The sequence below is a fragment of the Tremella mesenterica genome (assembly GCF_000271645.1).
Source record: "Tremella mesenterica DSM 1558 unplaced genomic scaffold TREMEscaffold_11, whole genome shotgun sequence".
Lineage (NCBI taxonomy): Eukaryota > Fungi > Basidiomycota > Tremellomycetes > Tremellales > Tremellaceae > Tremella > Tremella mesenterica.
Window position 1 is genome coordinate 743,496 of NW_006711235.1, and position 19,040 is coordinate 762,535.

A 19,040-nucleotide genomic window follows, 5' to 3' on the forward strand; every position below is an offset into this window, starting at 1 on the left:
AACAACTACTCACAGCTCAGGAAGAACAAGGGATCAGTGTCGCTGCATATGTGTTATCGCAGGAAAAAAGTTTGTTCGAGCAGTTTGGTTGTTCGAGCAGTTTGGTGGCGAGGATTTTGATGTTGAGGAGGCCTATTGAAGTCAGCATTTCACTTCTGATGATAAAACCAGTACTCACAGCTCAGGAAGAACAGGAGGACAGTGTCGAGTTATTCTCCAAGGCTGAAGATGTGTTGTTGAAGAGTAAAAAAAAGTTTCTCGAGAGGGGTTCGGTGGCGAAAATGATGATGGCGAGAGGGCCTATTGAAGTCAGATTTTGACTTCTGATGATGAAACAAGTACTCACGGACTCGCAGAGAGCAGTAGAACAGTGTCGAGAAGACGAGAGATTACCACGATGGCTCTGTAAGAAGTTATAGCAATTTGATGGGTGGTAGTCAGGAGGGCGCAGGTTGAGAAGGCGAAGGGCCAGAAGTAGGTGAAAAGTAGTCGTAAAAGAGTGAGAAGAGTATCAAAATGATCCTTGAGACGAGTAGAGACAGTGTGTGTGAAAAAGAGCGTGAGTTTAGTAGTAAAATGACGATAAAGAGATTAGTGGTGGTGAGGACAGGTTGGTAGGTAGCGAGCAGACATGTCGCGTCGTTGTGGTGGAGTTCGGCGTTACTGAAACCCCGATCAGTGGCGAGTTCATGTCCGTCGCGTGGTCGGCGTTTTAGTAACGCCGGTGGTACGTGCCTGACTACCCTGAGTGTGGCAGGTTGTGCCCCGATTACACTGGGGTTGTGCCCGAAGTGGCTCTCCTTTTGACGGATCGACGGATTGACGGTCTGACGGACCGGGGAGTGACCAAGGCCACAGACTGGATATGGTAAGTTGAGGCCTAGACGCCTTCGGATGGTCATGACGTTTTCAGTAAGAGAAATGTTGGTCTCGAGAATGGTCAGAGATCTGAGAGAGTGAATACGAGACTGGGAAGAACACCCCGTTGGCCGTTGTTGCGCTTCTTGATGCTACCGATGTCAGGTTCTTGGCCAGATTGTCGTCGTCGAGATGGACCCCCGTCACCATGCAGGTCCCGGAAGGCCGACCTGCCACATGATGCATAACTCCCGGTTACTGCATAACGCCGACTCACCCCATCGGCCTTAAAAGACGGCGTCTTGTAAATAAGCCGAAGCTCCCGAACGCACGTCGCGCTTTTCCCCCGCCGCCTCCATTTAGGCTTCTGTTGAGCTTACGTAATACCACCTCGTTGGAGCATCGAGTGGAGGTCGTCCACTTGCTCATCATGTCATTCCGGTGAGTTGAGAACACAATCACCTATCCGTTCATGACTATGCTGACTATCGAGACAAGACAAGTTACTCTTGCTACTTGAAACTGGAACTTCTCAGCAAGTCCGACGAACAGCAGCTAAGCAATTGGCAGATTTGGCAGTCAAGACTTTCCATTCTTCTTTACCCAAACAAGACCCCAGTGAAGTTGAAGTCGATGTTAAGCCTGACCTGGGAGATAATGGGGTTGTCAAAATCGACGCCAAGTTCAACGAGGATGATGCGTGGAGTGAAGCTTTAGAAACTATAGGAAAGATAACACCTCGACTCAAATCAAAATCCAGTGAAACGAGACATGCCGCCGCTCATGCGTTAGGATTATTAGCAGCTGCTCTACCTCCTTACTCGGGTCATACCACGGATATCAAGGACACTGCTGAGAAGGTGAACGTGAAAGAGGTGATCAGAACAGGTCAGACGTTATTGGCTTCTGCAGGAAGAGAATATATCGGGAGAGGAACGGCAGCTGATAAAGCTAAACGACGGAAAGCCATGATGGGTTCACTTGGACTTGGAGATGGATTGGGATGGGGCGAAGATGTTGATAAAGTCATCGGGGATGATGATGAAGATAATGATGATCCAAGTGGCTCATTGTTGGAGAAGGAAGCCACGCCTAGTGAACCGCCGAAAGACGTGTTCGAAGGGCTGAGCGCTAGACAAGTCATGATGCTCAAACGGAAAAAGGGGAATATCGTTGAAGAGGCAAACAAGTCAGTTGCCCCGAACCCATCACTGACCATTGGTATCAGCTGATATGCAGATTACGCAAACTGAACGAAGGTGCAACTAGCACTTCAGTATCACAATCACCTTCCGCTCCAACTACTCCTGTCCTGGTCGACGCACAACCCTTACCCGAGGAAAACAAAGTCGTCATTGATCCAGGAGCCAAAGCTCTTCTCTCCTCCACACGAGGAGGTGCTATCGATCCTGTCCTTGATGCAGATGGGAACCCAATTATCCCCACTCCCACCACTACCCTCTCTCTCGTTCCGGGACAAACACCATGGTGTACAGTACTCTTGGAACTAACACCTGGGTTGAGAGATCCGATATGGCAAATCCGTCATGGCGCCTCATTAGGCATCATGGAGGTCCTCCGATCAACAGGTTCCACATTTACACCCATCATCTTGATAAATATAGCGAGACAACTGTTAGTCCTCATGGCTCTGGATCGATTCGGTGATTTTCTTGGGGATACCGTCATGGCTCCAGTCAGAGAAACGGCGGCTCAAGCTTTAGGAGTGTTGCTAAAATTTCTTCCTCCACAAGGAGTCAAAGAGGTTCACGATGTTTTGGTGGAAATGGTCAAGCAGTCTTGGGCAAAACGTTACAAAGCAGCGGAGGGAAAGGAGAAATGGGAAAAGTTTTCATGGGAGATTAGACATGCGGGATTGTTAGGGCTCAAGTACGAAGTTGCCGTGAGGCCTGATCTGTTGGTTGGTGGAGTGAAGACGGAAATCGAGCGTGAAGACGTTAAAGTCAAGTCGGAAGAGAAACAGGTCAACATTGAAGAAGAAAAGATGATCGACAATGATTTAAAGGGGAGCACAGGTGGATTTCTGGAAGACGTCGTCGATTCAGCTATTTTGGCGTTAGTATCAACTCTCAAGGTGCATGAAACGAGCTGATGTCGTAGATTGAGAGATGTCGACGATGATGTTCGAGCTGTAGCAGCAACTGCTTTACTGCCTATAGCTGACATTCTTGCCAATAAATTGACACAGAAACAGCTAGAGATGCTCATGACGACTCTGTGGGATTGTTTGAACGGAGATGGTGATGAGTTGGGTTCATCGACTGGAGCAGTCATGGATCTGATTGGTGAGTTCATCTCCGTTCTTCCCTCTCAGCCTTCTGATCCAATTTCCCTCGTTTCCTGCTTGGCTGTTTTCCATTATTCCCTCAGTCCGGTCCCATAGAATTCACTTCAATCGTGAATGGAGCCAGTCCCACGTCAGAACGAGACTGATTCACCCAGGCTCAATGGTCACTCATCCACCTGTCATTGAACTGATTTCCGTCTCCCCTCGTGAACTCATCGAACGAACCTTTTCCTACGTTCGTCACCCAATCTCTTCCGTACGTCTCGCAGTGGCCAAGATTCTTCACAGATTCACCACACTTCCTGAGTTCGACCGTACCGAGTGGATGTATGAAGACTACATCCAAATGCTTTTCGGGATCCTCGTACTGGAAGAACGTGCCGATATCCGTCAGCTATCATCAGAATCATTCCAAGTTGGATTGCGAGAAATCGCGGAAGATAGCGGTGAACATCATAGCATGTGTCTTCTTTCAGAATGGTATGGACTCGTCATGACTCCTGTCGGTCAACCACTTAATCCAAATTACTTTCATTGGCCTGAGCAAATGGTATATGGCGGACATAACGTTGATAAGGCCATGATGGAAGGAGATTTAGGATTGATCAGTACTGAAGATATGTTGGAAAGACGTGTTACAGCCGCAAAAGCTTTGGCCTTCCTTCGACAATTCGACATCGAAGCGGATGGTGATGAGGATGGATCTGACATGGAAGTTGATGAGAAAGAAGGGGATGAGTCTATTATGGAGGTACGTCCTTCAATCGATATCCTGAATGTGTGTCGACTAATGATCAGGTGACGGATGTGAAGATGTTGAAAAGATATCTTCAATCAGGATCAGCACATCAGATGGCTTTTGCTGCTATAATCATACAAGAATGGGCCTCAAGTCAATCCGAGGTATATGATTACTCTCCAGACAGTGATCATTCTGTCAAATCATATCTCTCTCAATCATTGATATCCCTTCTGGAAGCAGGCTATCCTTCTACATACAGCGAAATGATCACCACTCTTCAATCAATTCATTCCGAATGTACCAACCTTCTTTCCTCCTTCTCCACCCAAGGTAAATTATCCAAAGAGAAAATCCCCTCTTTACCTAAAAAGATAGATCCGTCTTCAACATCTACAACCTCAACGGCCAACACCTTTTCACTTCTTACAGCTCAACAAGTCGTCGGACCGACATTTGACAACCTCGTTTCACTTTTATCGAAACATTCTCAAAAGGCAGTATTACCAAGCCTGAAAGATCGTCAGAGGAGAATAATCAGTTCCATAGGTTATTTCGCGGTGATGAAAGAACGCTACGATACCCAAGTTTTCTCTTCTATCTCTGGGGCTATCGTATCCCTCAAGATCATGCCGCAGAAGTTAGGACCAGTCATCAAAGCTCTCATGGATGCAGTGAGGAAAGAAGAATCTGATCTACATCAGAAGAGGGCGGCGAGAAGTGTAGCGGATTTCGTGGGATATTGCGGATCGGAAGAGTTTAAGGGAAAGGTTAATCCATGTGAAAAGGTAGTAAAGAATCTTTTTACGTTTTTGTGTCAAGATACAACCGTGACGCCTGTTTTCGTTTTGTCTACAGAAGGGATAATGTCGTTGAAAGAGAAGGAAGAAAAGAAAGAAGGGAAGAAGGTCAAAGTAGAAGAACAAGAGGAGACAGAACAAGAGAGGATGATGCGGATTACCAGAAGAGGAGCTTTAGAGGCTTTCCGTGCGTTAGCCAGCAAGTTTGGAGAGAAAGCTTTGGACAAAGTTCCGAAGTTATGGGAAGGTATGAATGGGGCATTGGAAAAGTATTTCTCGTCTGGTAAGTATACACGTCTCTCATTTCTGATATCCCTTGTCTCCTTCGTTTTTTACCTTCACATTTGCTGGCCCTGTCTTCACTCGTGATTATTCAGTATTCATACTGCTTCATGCCTGCGTCCTATCTCCGTATCTCCCATTTCGCATGGTCCAACGTCTTAAATAGTACATCTGATCACATGGTAATTTCAGACTCGGCTCCTGAAGCAATAGACCAAGTATTCAGTGCGGAAGGAGGTATTCAAGCTGGTCAAGATGTCCTCGACGCACTCACAAGTATCCGTCTCATCCTCCCCGAGTTGCATTCGAATCTGCACGACAAAGTCGGAGGACTACTACCATCTATCATTCTGGCATTACAGAGCTCGTATGCCGTCGTAAGACTTTCAGCGGCGAAATGTTTGGCGACGATGTGTGAGGTGATGACGGAGAAAGCGATGAAAGAAGTTGTTGATAGGGTCGTACCTTTGATCGGGGATGCAAAAAGGGAGTCGGCCAGGAGAGGTGCAGTGGAGGCTGTTCATCGTGAGTTGTCCCGCGACGTCCATCCCTCCTAACGCTTTCATCGATCACACTCTCCTTTTCTTCCCCAGTTATCTTCCTGTCCTTACTCTGGTTCTCCTCTATCATCACTCTACGCTTCAGTGGCATTGACTGATCTCTTACTATGATGTTACACAACGTATGACACATGTCTACGGCGCTTGAAAGATAAACCTGGCTGCGCATATCATCTATCGGACCGGAAAAGGTTGATATTGATTACAGACATCATCAAACAACTTGACATCGTTGCTTTACCCTATGTACTTTTCCTTATCGTCCCGATTCTTGGACGTATGTCCGATCCTGATCCCCCCACCAGGCTGTTGTCAACTACTACCTTTGCAAGTTTGGTCAAGATGGTCCCTCTCGAAGCTGGTCTTCCCGATCCTCCAGGTTTCTCACCTGAACTATTGGCGAAAAGGGACGAAGAGAGAAAATTTTTAATGCAGTTGTTGGATGGTAGTAAAGCTGAGGGGTACGAAATTCCTGTGAAGGTCAATGCGGAATTGAGAGGGTATCAGAAGGAAGGTGTCAGTTGGTTGGCATTTTTGGCAAAGTATCAATTACATGGGATTCTCTGTGACGGTAAGTTCTGTTTTTGATCTGTTTGTCCCATGTCTTCCCGTACATCTCTCACTGTATCCCACGTCACTTCATAAAAGCTCCTCATACCTTTCACGTGAATTGCCTGGTTACCACAGCTGTGCCATCCTACCTGACTTGACATGGTTGAACTGGACGAATCCCCAGTGCTTTAGTTCTTTGCAATGAAGAAATCTTGCAGTCCACCACACTGACACATGTTTAGATATGGGTCTTGGAAAATCTATACAAACAATCTGCATCATCGCATCAAAAATCCACGAACGCACTGTCAAACACTCACAATCCCATTCTACCGATTCTACCCCTTTGCCATCTCTCATAGTTTGTCCGCCTACTTTGACAGGACATTGGTACCACGAAATCCTCAAATTCGTCCCCACTCTCCGTCCTCTGGAATATGTCGGCACCTCCATCCAACGCTCATCCCTGCGTTCTTCTTTCCAATCGCACGACATAATCATCGCCTCGTACGAGGGTGTAAGAGCGGATATTGCGGATTTGAGCAAGATAGATTGGTTGTATTGCGTATTGGACGAAGGACACATTATCAAAAATGCCAAAACCCGGTTAGCGGAAGCTGTCAAAAAGCTCAAAGCGCAACATAGATTGTTACTTTCCGGTACACCGATACAGAATAACGTATTGGAATTATGGAGTCTGTTTGATTTCCTCATGCCGGGTTTTCTGGGGAGTGAGAGAGTATTTAATGATAGGTTTTCGAAACCTATTTTGGCGGATAGAGAGGGGAAGGCTACTCCGAAAGAACGAGAGCTGGGTGAGTTTGTCACATTTTTAATCTTTCCGGATATTTCCCAGCCTTCGGTTTTGACCATGTCTTCCCAACACCATTACAGCTCACGTCCATCTGCTTCTTCAGTCGTTGCCATGAGTGTTTAGAGGTATCTTGGAGATCTTGGACACACCATGAATGGAAAGTCGAAGTACATTGCTGATTGTAAGCTGCATCGGCTCTGGAAGCATTACACAAACAAGTCCTTCCTTTCCTCCTTCGAAGATTGAAAGAAGACGTATTATCCGACCTCCCACCCAAGATCATCCAAGATTATCACGTCGAACTGTCTCCCATCCAACAAGCATTATACGACGAATTTGGTCGATCTCAAGCCGCCGAAGAAGCTGGGGAAGCTGTACAATCTCAATCTGCCGCTCCAGGTCAAGGACACGTCTTTCAAAGTTTACAATATCTTCGAAAATTATGCAATCATCCAGCTTTGGTCTTGGAGAATGAACCTCAGAAATTTGTCGAGTTGGAAAGAAAGTTGGGTAAATTGGCTCCGATGCACGATATCTCTCATTCTCCTAAACTTGAAGCTCTTCGGTAAGCTCTCATATCTTCCTTCCCCCTTGTTCTGCTATTCCACTTATAATGTGAGTCATGATTCCAGACTGAATTCCAGGCAATTACTTCTAGATTGCGGTATAGGTCTTCCACCTTCAGAAAAAATATCAAACGATATTGATTCTCATCGTATTCTAATTTTCTGTCAACTTCGACCAATGTTAGATCTCATCGCCAATGATCTTTTCGGTAAACTCATGCCTTCCGTAACGTACATGAGATTAGACGGTACTACCGATCCACGTAAACGTCATGCTATAGTACAGACTTTTAACGCCGATCCAAGGATTGATGTTTTGTTACTCACCACCAGTGTAGGAGGATTGGGTTTGAATTTGACAGGAGCGGATACGGTCATTTTCGTGGATCATGATTGGAATCCTATGAAAGATTTACAAGCTATGGATAGAGCGCATAGATTAGGACAGAGGAAAGTTGTCAATGTTTATAGGTTGATAACGAGAGGTACTTTGGAAGAGAAGATTATGGGGTAAGTCTTTTTTTTCTTCTTCTTCTCATCGTGTGAACCCTCGTCACTGTCCCGTGGTTCCTATTATCTGATCCACACGATTTTGTGATATACCAACTCTTCACTGTTCACTGGTCTTAGATACAAGCTTGACAGAGGAAGAGAGTGGGGAGCAGAGGGCGTGTCAGGCGAGGGACGAAGGACAAGCGTGGGGGGAAGGACGAAGAAAAAGAAATAGCGGGGAAGGCGAAGAGGAAGAGGGCAAAGGGCCAGAGCAGGAGAAGAATAAGTACTCACACTGACAAACAGTCTACAAAGATTTAAACTAAACATCGCTTCTTCTGTCGTCACACAGCAAAACGCAGGATTGGGAAGTATGAACACTGGTGAAGTTTTAGATTTATTCAAATTAAGTACGGAAGAAAAAGGAGGAGGATCCAAAACAAAAATTTCGAATGGTCCCACCAGTATGAGTAAAGTATTGGAAGGGTGAGTTTTTGTGTGACTAACCACCTTGCTCTCTTGCTCCCATTAAGCCCTCATCATTTGTTTCATCCTTTCTCCGGAGCATCATGTTTTTGTTTTTTTGTTTTTTGTTCTTCGAATTCCCTTCTCTAATTACTCTATTTTGCTTGTCAATAATGTTTACCTTGCCCTATCGTCCCTCATCTCGAATACTATCACCCTTGGTCTTCCTTCCTCCCTGTGTTTCCATTTTGCTTCTCTCCTTTCCCGATCAACACAAACGGCTCATCGGGTCTGAATAATCACCGACGGTTGGAATAAGAGAAGAGCATCAAAGATGAACGAAGCTAATAATTCAGTCTTGAGGATCTACCACCTGATGACGAATACGCAGAATTGTCATTGAGTAATTTCATGAGTAAAGTCTGAATTCAAATTCAGTCTAGAGATTATTCACTGCATCGTTCATGTTAAAATTATTTCCTATCAATTATGCATTGCTACAATAACGTTTCCTATTCATTCCTCTTTACAGTACATACCCTCCTATTCATTTCTCTTTATAGCACATATCCCCCTTCAAAACTGAGTGCTCATTACTTGTACTTCCGCTCGCTGATCTTGACAACTTCACGCATGACGTCGTCTTGAGAAGAGCAAAAATCTACATTGGTTCCCGAATGGTAGCTAGATTGCAATCTAACATAAATGAAAGTGTAGGGGGGATTATAGTCTGACCGTGACAAATTATTGACGATCACACATGATCCGTGGCCCGTTCTTCTCCACCCCCCGCAACAATCCCTTCATGTCCCGCCAACAACGCAGTACGTTCTGTCGGTTCGGCACTCGGAAGAGCAGCCTCCACTTCACCCACCGTGACCGTTTGTTCGGGAGGGATGTCGGTACCCAGGGGAACAGGAACGACTCGACCGGAACGAGTACGTTTATGTCGACGAGAAGTCCGAGCTGATTTACCCGCTGCCCAAGGTTTTCCAGCACCTTGTGGTCAGCTCTACCATACAAGATAACATACCGTAATCGACATATGCCCAAGTCTCGGTATACCCATCCGGTTCCTACAGCCAACACGTTGTTTTGATAAAGTGAGAATGAGGGTGCGGAGGTGAAGAGAGCGATGGTGAGGAACGATGACGTGGTACTCATAATGGGGACAAATGGAGTAGGATGGTGAACTCACGAGCGGCAAGACCAGTAAAAGTGAGTAACAAAGCTATCGTACCCGATACGACCGCCGAGCAAACTCCGAATGTAAAACCTCGATCTAATTCTCAGCATCACATACTGGAAAGAAGAGGAGAAAACTTACCGAGACGACTCCCCTTAGTCTCGAATCTTTCGTCTGTACGGAACACGTGGAGTATCAGGGAGAAAGATATGATTTGGAGGATACAGTGAATTAGCATAGTGACGGAAACTAATTTCCATTGTTGACGTCTTGCACGAGCTCTGGCTGTCCTTTGACCTGGAAAATAAGCTTCGTCCTTGCCGCGGTCTGTTTCTCTACTTCCCTCAGAGGGGTATCACTAGTCATTGATTACTTCTCAAAAGCAGCCGAAGTTCACAGTAATTGGGATCGATGTGTGCCCAGTATGATTTTCTTCATTAAAAATCAACGCGAAACAACACTAGGGGTGGTAGGCACTACTGAGAGTGAGAGGAAAGGAAACTCACCTCGATGCAAGAAGATAAATAACAAACTGAACAGCCCAACGAGACAAGGGACCAAAGCAGATTGAGCAGCATATCCCGCTGTACTCCACAAAACGCAGAATTGTTCACCAAATTGAGCGCATTCAGATCTAGTCAATCAGCTCAAGTCGCGCAACTAGAAGACTTCGGGAGCTGACCTTGTGGGGAAAGGCTGGCATTGCCATTGTCCGTACGTGTCGTTTGCTCCGAAAGCTGATCGGGATTGCAGGGAGTAGTCGAGAGATAGATTTGATGGTTGTTGCAGAGACGACTGGGAAGGAAGGTCTAATAGATCCTGCGAAGAAGCGATAGAGGAAGAAGAGCCAAGGGGATGTGACGGGGCTAAGAAGGTGGAATTGGGGATGGGAATGGACCGAGTGCATCTGACCCGTCAGCTCCACAGTCGAAGTCACTGGAACGAGTAGAGCTGATTTGTGGGTCGAGCACGTTGATCAGTTAAGGCATTAAGGCAATTTGGTGGTCACCGAGTGAGGTTGATGAGCATAAAAGAGAGAAACAGACCGTTTGTATAGACCATACCTATTTGTCAGCCATGTAATCTCCCAGTGAAATCCGTATTGAGCACTCATACACGTCTGAAAAGGACTTCACATGGCCTGGGGGACAGTTCTGTAGAAAGGAGGTCGAACTCACTTGGTTTCGAAAGCCAACGGTCCGGGACTTCTAACGATGACATGAACGAGATCGGGATCCTGAAGATCAGTCTTCTTGCTTCGTCGCCAATCCCACGAGGTATCGAATCTACGTTCTCGTGTGGGAAGTGAACGGGAAGTATCTGTTGAAGGAAGAGGTACTATGTGATAGCTACAGACTCACATAGATATTGAGTAAAGTTAAAGCTGTAGCAGCTAATAGCAATATCAGCGAGACGAGATATGGCGATTTACGCATGCTATGCTTGTATCGTCTAGGTTTGACATCAGGTGCAATCCTGATTGGCATCTTGTAGAGATTGTAGATGTACAGATGAGACGAGATTGAATGTATGCAACAAAGACGAGTGAATGGTTTTAACATCCTTTCTGTTCCGAAGTTGTAGCAATCGACGGCGAGCGCATTGCGTCATCGGTTCATCGTCCATGGACAAACCATACAGTAGGTTTTATGTATGCAATGCATGTGTTTGATATCATGGGATGTCTAACTGTGGATCATGTACATGTACAGGTGATACTGGTGTACCCTAATGAGTGAAGATGCGAGGGACAGTCCTTCATTTGGAAGCTGGCAAGGCTCGCCATTCGCCACTCGTGTTCGGTATGGAGGATGTCTTTCTTCGATAATCGTCGATGAGCAACCATAATTTTTAATGGAATATCCTCCAGGATGAGTATAGTTGGGGAAGATCATATCCCATCAGGTTTAGCGACCTTTCTTCTCTCAGTCTTCCCCGTGATCGTATCTTCCATATCTTGATAGGAAACTGGAACCATCGCATTCCCTCTTCGTCAGCTCTCTCTCTCAGAGCCACGATCGGTAGACATACCAGATTCAGAAGTAGCATATACCACACCAAGCTCATTGGCCGCAGTGGAGAGATAATAACTTCTCGCATCGCCTAAAGACAGCTTCCAGTCAGCTTCTGATCCAAATTCCAATCTCTTATGAAACACCTCAATTCATTCCCTTCCACTGTGTCCGTTTCATCGCAGATGGCGGAAATTTCAAAGTGAGTGAAATAGAAAGTCCAGCTTTTGTAAAAGCTGATAAGACCAAAGAAGACTTACCACTTTAGCTTTGACCACGTCCCCTAACCTGAAACATTCTCCCATTCTTATCTTATCCCTCTCCGTCAACCTGATATCTGCCAATCGGACCACACCAGTGAAAGCTTCACTCGTCTCTGGCACCGGTCGATTATCGACCACATCGATATTGATGATAGCTTGTTGTGGTGTTACTCGGGATACCTGTCTTTCAGCTGATAATCATTTTCACCTTCCTTCCGAAACTGACCGTTCCGATGACCTGTTCAAGTCAGCCCAGAGTACCAGAGTCTTGCAAAGGTAAGTATGATGAACGTACGATAGCATCAACATCAGGAACAGCGGCATCTTGTTTTCCCACAACACTGATCATCTATCATCAGCTGGTTCCTAGTGATATATCTGCAAGGGGTGAAGGAGGAAAAGAACAGGAAAAAGAAGGACGGAGGAGGAAGGGAAGATTAGATTTACAGCTCCGTCACGCCTTGGTCGACCGATGATATTGGCCAATATCCTACCGTTGTGTTGGTAACATCCAGGACCACATTGAGGTACAGGTGGTTGTGTTAGATTGGCCGGTAGGGGTTGACCCGGTAGGAGAAGGTCCGCTACGCTCATTCCCCCTCAACTATTTACTGTCAAGAGAAGTTACTCTACGATCTACGAGATCGTTAAGATGGAGCTGAAAGAACAGCAAAATATGGGTCACGTGACCCAGCTTGTACTGGTATTCGGAGACGACAGAAAGAGAAGGAAAGATGTCAGTTGAACATTGAACATGGCAGACAACGCTCGGAATGGACCCTGACACTATCACGGACCCTCGAGTAGGAGGAGACGTACCCCATACTGTCGTTGGAATGAGCGATGGGGAAGAACACGAACCCAAAGGACCGAGACCTATCAAAAAGTTATCCAAGGACGTCATCAACCAAATCGCTGCTGCAGAGGTGGGTTCAGTGTCCTTCCTTCTTCTTTCACCCGATCAGCTCATCCCTCCTCAGTCAACCGATAGGAAAGATATGAGAAGGTGGGTGATAGAAGGATATGAAAACCCCGACTGGCCGAGTGAGATGGTGTGGCTAATCCCTCAGATCATCCATCGTCCTGCAAACGCCATCAAAGAACTGCTCGAGAATTCCCTCGACGCAGGCTCAACTTCTATCAAAATCACAGTCAAAGAAGGTGGACTCAAATTGCTCCAGATAGCTGATAATGGTCACGGTATAAACAAATCCGACTTACCTCTACTCTGTACCCGTTATGCGACGTCAAAATTGTCAAAATTCTCAGATTTGGAGAGACTGCAAACGTATGGGTTTAGAGGAGAGGCTTTGGCTAGTGTGAGCTATTGCAGTCATGTGGAGGTGGTTACCAAGACGAGAGATGACGGGTGCGGGTGGAAGTGAGTTTGGTATTCAACCTCATACCATCTATAATCTATCGTCTTGCTCGCCTTCATCATCTTTTCTCTTGAAGGGAATATTCGCAGATTCCAGTCACTCTTTGACCCCTGAACTGTTGCTGGGACGGAATAAGGTGTGTTTTCAGCGATGAGCTGACGACCAGAGCACATTACCAAGATGGAGTCCTCGTGCCCTCCAAACCAGGTCTGACACCTGATCCCAGACCTACAGCAGCGAACGATGGGACGGTCATCTCCGTCAGCTGCATCTCCCATGTCTGACATAAGCTGATCTCACAGGCGGAAGATTTGTTCTACAACAATGCATTGAGAAAACGAGCTTTCAAATCCCCTTCGGAGGAATATAATCGGATTCTCGATGTGATCACAAAATATGCGGTACATAATCCTCATTGTGCCTGGGTGTGTAAGAAGGTGATTGATTTTCTCCAATTCCTGCTCACATTGCTCATCCCCTAAGTCAAATTATTCCCTTTTATCTTCTGGGGTTCATCCTACGCTTGACTGATAGCTAGTGATATGAAGTAGTGAGAAAGGCAAACTGAGTGAAATAGGCGGGAACAGCTTTACCTGATATTTCCACACCCGCCGCATCTACCTCACGAGCCAATATTTCTTTACTTTACGGTGCGACTCTAGCCAACGAACTGCTTGAACTGCCCAAAACTACACTTGATCCTATCGAAAGACTAGGAGCGAGGTGTGAGGGTTTGGTGAGTAATGCGAATTCTAATTGGGCCAGAAAAGGTGGATGGTTGTTGTTTATAAACCGTAAGTACATGCTCACTCTCTACGTTATTTCTCTCTCTGCTTTAGTCGACTGACATACCCTCCTCTTCTTCTTATCACACTTTCCACCTTGGCCGATAAATATACCTACTTGTCTTCCTCGCCAGCTGAGGCACACTTGTATTTGCTCCCCCCTTTGAACACATGCTTGGAGAGACCGATGAAGGTAGAAGTCATGCTGACAGACAGACCGATTGGTAGATTCCAGCAGGATCAAAAAAGCCGTAGATTCTCTCTACACCGCTTTTCTACCCAAAGGCGCCTCTCCATGGGTATATCTCAGGTCAGCTTCCCAGTCAAACCTGCTGCATTGGAGACTGACCCACAGCCTTGAAATTGATCCCTCGAAGGTGGACGTGAATGTTTCACCTACGAAATCCGAGGTCCACTTCTTGAATGAAGATGAGATGATTGAAGCCATCGTGGCTGTGGTGCAAACCGCTTTGGCTGGGGCCAACGTCTCGAGATCTTTTACAGTTCAGGTGAGTTTCCCTTATCTCATCTGACATTCCCTCATGTCCTCTGGATTGTACCGTGCATGCTTCTTCCTCCCTGAGCCCCCTTCCTGATCATGACGTTTATACATTCTCAAAATCTGCAGTAATATATAGGTGGACTGGATCTGCATTCATATGATTCGTGTATGACAGATACTCACGATAGACCCTTCTCCCAGGCGCTCCCGAGCCACCCTCCCGACCCCGCGAAACCGAAGCGGGTCCGTCCAAAGCGCGCAAACCTGCGCCAAACTACAAAGTTCGCGTCGACTCCTCTCACAGGACTCTCGACTCGATGATCACCATCTCCGACCCGTCTCAACTCGGGAGATACACTGAGATTGTGTCATTGGACACAGGAGAGAGACCACACAAGCGTCGAGTCATGGAAGAGAACGGCACCGGAGAGCATCCTCTAGAGGTTGAGAGTGACGAAGAGGGTCAATTAGGGGTGGGTGAGAGGGAGAGTTCATGGGATGCGCCAAGGGAGAAAGGTAGAGGGGAGGTGATACCGGAAAGTGGATGTGAGCTTGAGAGTGTTCAGGAATTGAGGAGAGGTATAAGGAAGAAGGGTAGCGCGGGTATGTCTGCGCATGATCCCTTATCCCCTTATCATCTTCTTCCATAATTGCTCAAGAGAACATGAGGGAAGGTGAAAGATGGGCCTTGTTGATATACCAGAAGTCACAGAGATGTTGTCCAAACATGCTTTTGTAGGGATAGTCGATAGACAAATGTGTTTATCCTTGTTTCAACATAGCACTAAATTATACCTTGTCAATCATGTCACTTTAGCGTATGTTTCTCCTTTTCATACATCTACTTCTCTTCAACCACCAGAAAATGGACGAAGCCTTGGACGTTTGACAAGGACTACAGGGCCAGAGCTGATCAATGAGGGACGAACACTTTTACCAACTATCATTGCGTCAATTCGGCGCTTTCAATCGTTTACGTCTTGATCCTCCTCCAGATCTGGGTGATTTACTCCGTTTGGCCGTTTCTGACGAGCCTGGGATCTTGGCTGCGGGACTGGATTCGGATGTGGTGGTGGATGTGAGTGAAGCTTCATAGTTTGACTTGAACCAACTTAACATGTCCCTTCTTGGCTTGTGATGATCCCTCTACGCGTTGAAATCCCCTATCTCACTCAACTGGAACCCGTTGCTGGGTTATCAAGAGCTGTTGTCTCTCGTCTCGGATTTGGTGGTTTGCGATCTCAGTCATCATTCATTACTCTACTCTTGGATCCCAGCTGACAAGTCAGAAAATATGCAGATTACTCTTGGAAAGAAGAGAGATGATTGACGAATATTTTTCTTTACGGATTTCTGAAGATGGAGAGGTTGAAACTTTACCTATGATACTCAAAGGGTATACACCGAATTTAGATAGGTTACCTCATTTCTTATTATGTCTTGGAACTCGGGTGAGTCTTTCAATATCCTTGAACCTACCATCAAATCCCCCCCCTCTTTCATCCTGTTTACCCCTCTCGACAAGTATCCCAATCGTATCATCGCAGACCCATTCTTACTATTCCAATCACATAATCGCAGACTCACAGCCATCGGAGCTACTTCACCATGTTATTGGTACACTCATCTGGAGGTAGCGATACGTTCATAAAGAGATGACCATTGCTAAAGACAGGTCAATTGGGAGATAGAAAACGAATGTTTTCACACGTTCCTACAAGAATTATCCTTTTTCTATTCCCCTAGACCTTTCTCCAACCATTATCAATCTCCATCAGGATCGAAAGAAGAGAACGGAATGATCAACGCAGAAGAAATAACACATCAAGATTGGCAACTCGAACATGTTTTGTATCCATCTTTCAGAAGATACACTCATTGGTCTAGAGATATATTAAAGGATCTAAAGCAGGTAGCTAATTTACCTGATTTGTTCAGAGTGTTTGAGAGGTGTTGATTTTTGTACGTTTTTGTGATCTTGATATATACACAGTTACATGCATATTCCTTGTCCTCTTTTCAGTTTTTGATCACTCTATAGAGGGTCATCATTCGTTGTGTAAAGTATATACCTGTCACGACCAGTACTTATAGCGAGATCAACTCTCACTAGCAGAGTTGATATTGAGCCTTTTAGGACGGTTTATGATCGCGGGCTCGCTACCCGGTCATGACAATACCCCACTCAGTCCCTTTCCAATTCTGAAGGGTTACACTTGTTCTCATCCGTCTCATATCTACTCTCATTTTCCTCTAGTACATAGTGGAGGAATGCTCTTTTTTGAACGTTTACCTACTCCCTTCCCTCATTCACCACCTCTGATCCCTCTGAGCAGCCCTCGAATGATCTCTTGGGGGGGACATAGAGAAGAAAGTTTCCCACGGTGTACAAAAAGTGGAGCCCCGTCAAGGACGGAATGAGAAACCGCATACATCCGAAAAATGTCCTTCAATCCCTCCCCTTGTCCTCTCTTTCTCTCTCCGCTTCTTCACGCACAAATCGCATATATACTCTCAAGTATTCATCATCTCAATAACATATCAAGGTTTAACAAAATGGCAGCTCGCAAGTTTTTCGTTGGGTGAGTGTTGGTGGTACTGTGTCTCATATCTCTTCTTCCTCACTGTACGCCACGGCGCTTCTTCAGAAGGAGATATGTCTTACCTGTCCTTCTCTGACAGGGAACAAATCTTATGGTATCATTTTACTTCGTCGCACAGAAATTCCCCCCCCCCCCCCTCTCATCGTTGATCTCACGACTCTCCTTCTGCTGTGGCGTGTGGCTGGAAGAGAAGATTGTGGATGACATCACACGAACGTTGTAGACAACCATAAAAGGCGGGCCAGTGGGCGTTGGAACGCTACTTACGAGGAAGGGAAAGACGTAAGAGAGTGAAAATTAACATCCAGAGGAAACTTCAAGATGAATGGCTCGATCAAAATGATCACCCAGATTATCGATTCTCTCAACGCTGCGAAATTGGATGGAACCACTGGTGGGTTATCCTTTTCTCTGCGTCTCCGTTACCTTCAAATCGAACCTCCAACTTGTCATTCAATAAGATTCCTATCTTCCTGGCTCCCTGGTTCGGTGACTGCAAGGAAGTGCCCTTTTCATACGTCCTGGGGCGTGAATTCCGGGTCCTCCCGCTTCCAGGGTACTTTGGTACACTCGCACCTCACCCACGCATCAGCCCGTCGCTTAGATGTCGTGTCATATTTCTGCGAGATGAACAAAGTGTGCGACGTCTCTGAATGCCTTGTTCTCGTTTATGTCACTCTTGACAACCTTCATACCCCATACTGTTAGTACAAGACTCTTCGCGGCGAATGTTCTCCTCCTTAGTTTGATTACAGATAAACAAGGGAAAGTGAAAGGAAGGACAGGGAACGACGAGAAAACCAAAGTTGAAACACCACTAATCCTTCAGAAGTCGTAGTCGCCCCTCCTGCCCTCTACCTCCTCCAAGTTCAATCCACTCTTACACCTCCAGTGGAAGTATCGGCCCAAAACTGTTTCAATGAATCATCCGGTGCTTTCACAGGAGAGATCAGCCCCAACCAACTTAAAGATGCCAATGTCCACTGGGTCATTCTTGGTCATTCGGAACGTAGGGCGTTGTTCGGCGAAGCGGATAAGTTGGTGGCGGATAAAGTCAAGGCTGCTATCGGAGCAGGATTAAGGGTGATTGCCTGTATTGGTGAAAGCTTGGAAGAGAGGGAGAAAGGGGTGACTAATGAGGTTGTAGAGAGACAAATGGAAGCTATTGCTCAAGCTGTCGGACCGGAAGATTGGAAGTGAGTCATATGATTTTTATCATCTCTGGTTTCTCATCATATACCTTGACACCTCTTCCTACCCTTGCAGGTTCCATGTCTTTCATTTGATATGCTCAACTCTGGCAGTAGGTTGCTCATGTCTGTGTGACAGAGCTGGTCATCGGTAACGGTTTGAAGAAAAACATTTTCTGCGTTCCATAGATTGCAAAATGATGGAATAACTCGAGAAATGTAATGGGGAAATGGGTCATACGACTAACCTCCAGACACATAGTCGTCGCTTACGAACCCGTCTGGGCTATCGGGACAGGTAAAGTTGCCACCGTCCAACAAGCTCAAGAAGTTCATGCGGACTTGCGTAAATGGCTCGCTAAACGAGTTTCGTCAGAAGTTGCAGAACAGACCAGAATCATTTATGGTGGTTCGGTCAATGCGAAGAATAGTAAAGAATTAGCTGCTGCGGAAGATATTGATGGGTTTTTGGTCGGAGGAGCTTCTCTCAAACCGGAATTCATTGATATTTGTCGTGTAAAGGAAAGTGCTTGATATGTACCGCCTCATGCATACTTTATCATCTTCTTCCAACCCCTTCGTTGTGTATCATCCCATTCCCTTATTTCCTATTCCCCATCATGAGGGCTATGGTGACGTAGAGACGAGTTTTATTTACAGAGAGTGAGGGCAAGGCGTGCTCGA

General features: G+C 46.0%; 6 protein-coding genes across 6 annotated transcripts; 4 read left to right on the top strand and 2 right to left on the bottom strand.

The window, feature by feature from the left end:
• Positions 1-516: 516 nt before the first annotated feature.
• On the top strand, positions 517-1,099 carry TREMEDRAFT_64614 (uncharacterized protein; the record flags this gene model as incomplete). Its single annotated transcript, XM_007006799.1, has 4 exons — positions 517-559; positions 589-691; positions 758-868; positions 1,024-1,099. 4 exons carry the CDS (start codon positions 517-519, stop codon positions 1,097-1,099), a joined length of 333 nt encoding a protein of 110 aa, XP_007006861.1.
• Positions 1,100-1,288: 189 nt separating this feature from the next.
• Positions 1,289-8,862, top strand: TREMEDRAFT_64615 (uncharacterized protein; the record flags this gene model as incomplete). Its single annotated transcript, XM_007006800.1, has 13 exons — positions 1,289-1,299; positions 1,352-2,047; positions 2,098-2,934; positions 2,980-3,164; positions 3,322-3,917; positions 3,965-4,988; positions 5,180-5,512; positions 5,756-6,118; positions 6,342-6,914; positions 7,100-7,478; positions 7,558-7,989; positions 8,278-8,457; positions 8,793-8,862. 13 exons carry the CDS (start codon positions 1,289-1,291, stop codon positions 8,860-8,862), a joined length of 5,679 nt encoding a protein of 1,892 aa, XP_007006862.1.
• A 328-nt stretch (positions 8,863-9,190) lies between these two features.
• On the bottom strand, positions 9,191-11,058 carry TREMEDRAFT_69815 (uncharacterized protein; the record flags this gene model as incomplete). Its single annotated transcript, XM_007006874.1, has 8 exons — positions 9,191-9,435; positions 9,635-9,718; positions 9,764-9,919; positions 10,129-10,256; positions 10,305-10,529; positions 10,669-10,686; positions 10,801-10,859; positions 10,984-11,058. The coding sequence occupies 8 exons, from the start codon at positions 11,056-11,058 to the stop codon at positions 9,191-9,193; spliced, it is 990 nt and encodes a 329-aa protein (XP_007006936.1).
• Positions 11,059-11,272: 214 nt separating this feature from the next.
• On the bottom strand, positions 11,273-12,525 carry TREMEDRAFT_45342 (uncharacterized protein). Its single transcript, XM_007006682.1, has 6 exons — positions 12,345-12,525; positions 12,193-12,246; positions 12,124-12,135; positions 11,895-12,077; positions 11,654-11,735; positions 11,273-11,608 (listed from the first exon to the last, which is right to left on the bottom strand). The coding sequence occupies exons 1-6, from the start codon at positions 12,489-12,491 to the stop codon at positions 11,514-11,516; spliced, it is 573 nt and encodes a 190-aa protein (XP_007006744.1). The 5' UTR covers positions 12,492-12,525; the 3' UTR covers positions 11,273-11,513.
• Positions 12,526-12,733: 208 nt separating this feature from the next.
• TREMEDRAFT_69817 (uncharacterized protein) lies at positions 12,734-16,520 on the top strand (the record flags this gene model as incomplete). The annotated part of the gene is made up of 12 exons (XM_007006875.1): positions 12,734-12,823; positions 12,968-13,278; positions 13,443-13,536; positions 13,579-13,713; positions 13,854-14,070; positions 14,278-14,371; positions 14,417-14,570; positions 14,752-15,166; positions 15,267-15,381; positions 15,485-15,641; positions 15,853-16,014; positions 16,239-16,520. The coding sequence occupies 12 exons, from the start codon at positions 12,734-12,736 to the stop codon at positions 16,518-16,520; spliced, it is 2,226 nt and encodes a 741-aa protein (XP_007006937.1).
• A 514-nt stretch (positions 16,521-17,034) lies between these two features.
• TREMEDRAFT_40506 (uncharacterized protein) lies at positions 17,035-18,926 on the top strand. The gene is made up of 4 exons (XM_007006668.1): positions 17,035-17,145; positions 17,475-17,560; positions 17,996-18,362; positions 18,611-18,926. The coding sequence occupies exons 1-4, from the start codon at positions 17,120-17,122 to the stop codon at positions 18,888-18,890; spliced, it is 759 nt and encodes a 252-aa protein (XP_007006730.1). The 5' UTR covers positions 17,035-17,119; the 3' UTR covers positions 18,891-18,926.
• The last annotated feature ends 114 nt before the right edge of the window (positions 18,927-19,040 follow it).